Source organism: Loxodonta africana, chromosome 5 (assembly GCF_030014295.1).
Source record: "Loxodonta africana isolate mLoxAfr1 chromosome 5, mLoxAfr1.hap2, whole genome shotgun sequence".
Taxonomy (NCBI): domain Eukaryota; kingdom Metazoa; phylum Chordata; class Mammalia; order Proboscidea; family Elephantidae; genus Loxodonta; species Loxodonta africana.
The window spans coordinates 85,616,412-85,622,785 of NC_087346.1; the positions used below are offsets into that span (position 1 = coordinate 85,616,412).

Sequence of the window (6,374 nt, forward strand, 5' to 3'; positions counted from 1 at the left end):
CATTCCTAACATTATCTCAGGCTCCTTTACCAATATACTCATATGCATTTTTAAAATAAAACACTGGATTTAAAATAATTGTCATGCTAGCAGAGGGCTGTTTACTGCTATCCCCACGTATCCTACCTGATCCTCAGGGTTTACATTTTCTGTCTTCCAATTTTTGTTTTGTTTCAGTAGGAAATTTCAGGATTCCCTGAACTAGGCAGCAGGTGAACCACTGAATAATTTTTAAAAGTGGGTGGCTTTCTTCTTCCAGGGGAGTTGAAAAGGGAGTGGGAAGGGCCTGATAGGTTATTGTAATAACTCAGGTGGGAAATGCTGAGGAGCTTCATTATCTGAAAGAGGAAGCTGGAATGGAGAGGAGGTAATGGATATGAAGAACACATGAATGTGAATAAAGACAGATATTGGGACTGAAGATAAAAATTTATGCCTTGGATAGCCAGTGTTGGCATTAATCAGGTTATGGAAAATAGCACAAATAAAACATAATTTGGTGGGAAGAAAATACATTTGTTTTTGAACTAGCTGAATATGGAATGCTTCTGCATCATTCAGGTGTTAATGTCATGTAGGCAGTTAGATATGGAGGCATAAGGCTGGATTTGAGACTTATCAGCATGACCATGGTATTGACACCTTGAGAGTGGGTGAAACATGGATCATATATCGAGAATCCCAACATTGAGGAAAAATTGCAGAAGAAAAATTAAGTGAAAGATAATAATAAGGGTAAGTCAGAGAATTAAATGTGTTTTTTTGTTTTTTTTTTTTTAGCCCTTCAGGACAACCCATCTTTGCAAGTTCAATTATGCATATTACCTAGGATATAAGTAAAATAAAGAATCATTGATGTTGTGAGAATAAAATTTGATTAGTTATTAATAAAGGTGATAAATATTAAAAATCTCATTATTCTGGCTCAAAGACATAATTAATATTGTTATTTCTCCTTTGTTACAGGAATCGTAGGAGACTGGAAGAATCACTTTACAGTAGCCCTGAATGAAAGATTTGATATGCACTATGAGCAGGAAATGAAAGGGTCTACACTGAAATTACAAACCAAGATCTAAGAAGGGCTTTCTTGTCTTAATATTTCTGAGAATAAACTTTCTTTTCAGCATGCTTCGATTTTTTTCCAAGATTGGTAGAGAGGAAAATTTAAAAATGTTATTTTCAATGCTTTTTAGAATATAATCCGTACCTGTGATTTCCTTCTTGATTTTGTTTCACTTTCCTCAAAATGGCTTAATTTAGAATTTATCTTTGCATAAATGGAAGACTGAAGTTGTCCCCGTCTTTAAATTATGAAGTCTACAGGACACAAAGGACACTCACAACTAATTGTGAGTTTTAAAAAATGTTTTTTATTGAAGTATTCTAAGTTATTTGGCCCAAACATTAAAATACTTTAAAAGATCAGTATTAATGTAGTAGGTAAAAAAGTTATATTGACATTTTCAAGTGTATTAGTTGTTTAAGAACTTGAATTTTATCTAAGCCTCACTTGTTGCTCAAGTAGGCAATAATTGCTCATTCTATGTAAGCCTTAGTAATTTACTGGAGCCCTGGTGGCACAGTGGTTAAGAGCTCAGCTGCTAACCAAGAGATTGGCAATTGAAATCCACCATCTGCCCCTTGGAAACCCTATGTGACAGTTCTACTCTGTCTTATAGGGTCACTATGAGTTGGAATCTAATTGACTTGATAGGAACAGATTTTTTTTTTTAGATTAATTTTACTGTATGATGGGAGAGTTCTTAATCATATTGACCAATCAGGAGTCAAGTGAAGGTTCATGAGTTAGGTTTACATGGTTTTGTAAGCTCTTCAGATAAAGGGGCAATAAAGCCTCTTCTTTCTGCTTTTTCATTTTTTATATTTTTTTCTTACAAATATTATACAAATGAGCTATGAGAGTGATATAGGGGCACATATTATTTTGGCTTCTCAGTTATATAAAAATAAACAAGCATTCCAAATGCTTCATTTTTGACATTACTTTTTTAGTGATTAGTGATCTATATATACATATATATCATTGTACCTGGAATCTGAAAATTGTGGCAGAAAAATTAAATAATTACCACAAATTGTGGGCCTAACAGAACTGATTTTCATATGCTTCTAAATAATTCCAATGACCTTTATTCATGTTTATGTACCTTCAGCTAATTTGAAATACTTATGTCTTAGATTTCCTTCTATTGCATATCCAGTGGAATGAAAGGAAGCTCTGCAAACTTAAGTTTTTAGACTGTGGTGTTTGTTGATAAACAAATAAATAAAATTTTTAAAATGTTTAGATAATTTTTGTTGGTATATATCACTTTTTTACTGCATTGCATTGATTTTTTCGGTAGGAGGATTATTATAACAACCAATGCTTCTTTTCTCTAAGACAGAACACACACAAGATCATGACAGACTCACTGAGTCTTCAGAATTATAACACTCACCATTTTAATTCCTCCAATAAAAAGTCAAAACTAGGGAGAAAGCAATATGATTTGTTATGTGCTTTTTTTTTGGAGAGAAGTCCAGAAATTTTTCAGCAGCCTGTTCAATAATTACTTACATTTTTGAAAACTAAAAGGTATTGTTTAAAAAATATTATGTAGTTGTTCATCTTACAAAAATTGGAGAGTCCTGGAAAAGACTTAAGATTTTGCTGGGAATAGGGAGGGAATCGGTAGCTGAATCTTAACTCTTCAAGGCAACAATTGTTATTTATTGTATTTTTTATGTACTAACATTTGTCATGATTATTTTTTTACCTACCATTCTACTACATAATAACTTTCTCATTAAATGCATTATGAAACTCATAGTTGATACTACTTACATATAACTAAACAAGAGTTAATCCAATTATCTTTCTGACATCAGCCCTTAGTGGGGCAGATTTGTTAACTTGGCTGAATTTTGGACTAATCACATTTCTCAAGAACTTGCAATGAAATTTCTTATACCTGCCTAGAAGAAGGGAGGGGCCTGGCTCTAGCTTAAATTTCACATAAAAACTCTAAACACCCTTAGATTTGTTGACATATTCCCTGAGCTGGGCTTATAGTCTTTGTGTAGGCTGCAGTCAATGAGGACCATGTATAATATCATGGGGTAAGTTACACAGACTTGGTGACTATAACTTTTACTCTGTGTCTCTAGGAAAGCTAGAAACTTATGGTTACCCAATGCTTAAGGTTTACTAATAATTAGACCTCTAGAACAACACCTTCAACTCCAATGCTAGATGCATACAAGCACTTAATAAATGTTTGCTGACTGACCGATTGATTAGTGTCATATCAAAACTAGATAGTGCTCAATAAACATTTATTTATGAGGGTGTTGTTGTTGCTAGTTGTTGTGGAGTCAATTCTGACTCAGAGTGACCCCAGGTGTATAATTGCTCATAATTTGAGACATGCCATAAAGTAAATTTAGTAAATAATTAAATGGGAGAGAATGTACAAATACCATGCACAGGAGAATTTCAACTAATTATTCATAACTCACAAGTCTTAGGGTGGTATATGCATAGTAAATTTTTTTCTAAAATGTAGCATGAAATAAGAAACTCTTTCTTCAAAAATATCAATAAAATTGATAAACATCTAGCAAGTCTGACAAGTGTAAAAAGATACAAGATGTAAATCACCAATATTAGGAAGGAAACAAAGAATAGCTCCACTGATTCTGCACCCAATGAAAGAATAATAAAGAAATACCACAAATAACTTTATGCTCATAAATTTGACAACTTAGAAAAAAAGGACCAATTCCTCAAAAATGACAAGCTCAAAAAAATTGAAATAGATAACCTGAATGAATCTATCACTGTTAAGTAGGTTAAATGTGTCATTGAAATTCTCTTGAAAAATAAATTCCCAGGCATAGACATTTTAGTGGAAAATTTTATAAAATATGTAAAAAAGACCTAAGACTACTTTTACACAATCTCTCCAAGAATATAAAGGGTAAGGGAACAATTTCCAAGTAATTCTATAAGAAAAGTATTATTCTTACATGAAATCCAGATAAAGGCAGTGCAAAGAAAGATAATTAAAGACCAATATCTTTCATGAACTTGGACACTAAAATCCTCAATAAAATATTATCAATCTGAACCTAATATATAAAAATAATTACACACCATGAACAATTGGAATTTATTTTAGTTATGTAGAATTATTTTATATAGGGTCGCTTTGAGTCAGAATTAACTTGATGGTAACAGGATTTTGGTTTCTCGGTGGTATAGTGTTAAGCGTTGAGCTGCTAACCCACCAGCAGCTCTGCAGGAGAAAGGTGTGATAGTTGGCTTCTGTAAAGATTACAGCTTTTAGAAGCCATTTAGGGAAGTTCTATCGTGTCCTGTAGAGTCATTATGAGTTGGAATTGACTCTATGGCAAGAAGTTTGATTTTTGACGGTGCAACAGTTAAGTGGAAACCCTGGTGGTGTAGTGGTTAAGTGCTGCGGCTACTAACCAAGAGTTCAGCAGTTCAAATCCACTAGGCGCTCCTTGGAAACTCTATGGGGCAGTTCTACTCTGTTCTATAGGGTCGCTATGAGTCAGAATCGACTTGATGGCAGTGGGTTTTTGGGTTTTAACAGTTAAGCAGCTCAGCTCCTAAACAAACAATTAGTGGCTGGAATCCACCCAGTGGCTCTTCTGGAGAAAGACCTGGCGATTTGCTCCCATAAAGATTACAGCTTAGAAATCCCTATGGGGCAGTTCTACTCTGTCATTGGGGTTACTATGAGTTGAAATCAGTGTAATCTACCATATCAATATGCCAAAGAAGAAAAATCATATGATCACATCAATCAATGCCCATTCATAATAAATAGTCTCAGTAAACTAGAAGAGAACTATGTTAACTTGACACAGGGTGTTATGGATTAAATTGTGTCCCCAAAAAATGTGAGTTATAAATCCTAACCTCTATGCCTGTGGTTATAATCCCAGTTGGGAATGAGTTATCTTTTTATGTTAATGAGGCAGGATTAGTGTAGAATGTATCTCAATTTCTTTTGAGATAAAAAAGAGATTAAATACAAACTAGAAGCAGAGATGTGGGAACGTATGCTAAGGCACATGAAAATCACCCAGAAGCAGAATTTCAAAGATTCAAGAACCTTCTTCCAGAGCCGACAGACAGGGAAAGGCTTCTGCTAGAGCTGGCACCCTGAAATGAGACTTCTAGCCTCCTAAACTGTGAGAGAATAAGTTTCCGTTAGTTAAACCACTAACTTGTGATGTTTCTGTTATTATGGCACTAGAAAACTTAGAATTTGGTACCGAGAAATGAGGGTGCTGCTCTAACAAATACCTAAAATGTGGAAGCGGTTTTGAATTTGAGTAATGGGTAGAGGCTGGATGAGTTTTCAGGTGTCTATTATCAAAAGCCCACACGTCTGTCAGTTTGTTGTACTGTGGGGGCTTCCATGTTGCTGTGATGCTGGAAGCTATGCCATCTGTATTTAAATACTAGCAGGGTCACCAATAGCCCACAGGTTTCAACTGAGCTCCCAGACAGAGACAGACTAGGAGGAAGGACCTGAGGGTCTAACTTCTGAAAGGAATTATTCAGTGAAAACCTTATGAATAACAGTGGAACATTGTCTGTTATAGTGCCAGAAGATGAGCCCCTCATGTTGGAAGGGACTCAAAATAAGACTGGGGAAGAGCTGACTCTTTAAAGTAGAGTCAATCTTAATGATATGGAGAGAGTCAAGCTTTCGGGACCTTCATTTGCTGATGTGGCACAATTCAAAATGAAAATAAATAGTTGCAAATATCCATTAATAATAGGAGCATGGAATGTATGAAGTATGAATCTAGGAAAATTGGAAATGGTCAAAAATGAGATGGAATGTATGAACATTGATATCCTAGGCATTAGTGAGCTGAAACAAACTGGTATTGAGTATTTTGAGTCAGACAGACATATGGTCTACTATGCCAGGAATGAAAACTTGCATTAATTATCAGAAAGAACATTTCAAGAACTATCCTGAACTACAGCTCTGTCAGTAATAGGATAAAACCCATATGCCTAAAAGAAAGACCAGTTAATATGAGTATTATTCAAATTTATGCACAAAACACTATGGCCAAAGATGAAGAAGTTGAAAACTTTTACCAGCTTCTACAGTTTGAAATTGATTGAACATGCAGTAAGGGTGCATTGATAATTACTGGTGACTGGAACGTGAAAGTTGGAAACAAAGAAGAAGAATCAGTAGTTGGAAAATATGGCCTTGGTGATAGAAACGATGTCAGAAATTGCACGACTGAATTTTGCAAGGCCAACAACTTCTTCATTGCCAATACCTTTTTTTTCAACGACATAAATGGCA

The 6,374-nt window shown here is 34.7% G+C and overlaps 1 protein-coding gene across 2 annotated transcripts in view; it reads left to right on the plus strand.

Moving 5' to 3' along the window:
* The window catches only part of SULT1E1 (sulfotransferase family 1E member 1), a 40,486-nt gene extending 39,004 nt beyond the window's left edge, over positions 1-1,482 (plus strand). Inside the window, exon 9 of one of the 2 annotated variants that reach the window (XM_064285733.1) lies at positions 967-1,029. Coding sequence is in view for 1 of the 2 variants with exons in the window: in XM_010594156.2 (XP_010592458.1) it covers positions 967-1,079 (113 nt within the window). In the remaining variant the exon portion in view is untranslated. Of the gene's footprint in view, positions 1-966 lie in introns of both variants that reach the window. The other variant, XM_010594156.2, reaches the window with a different exon arrangement.
* Positions 1,483-6,374: the final 4,892 nt, after the last annotated feature.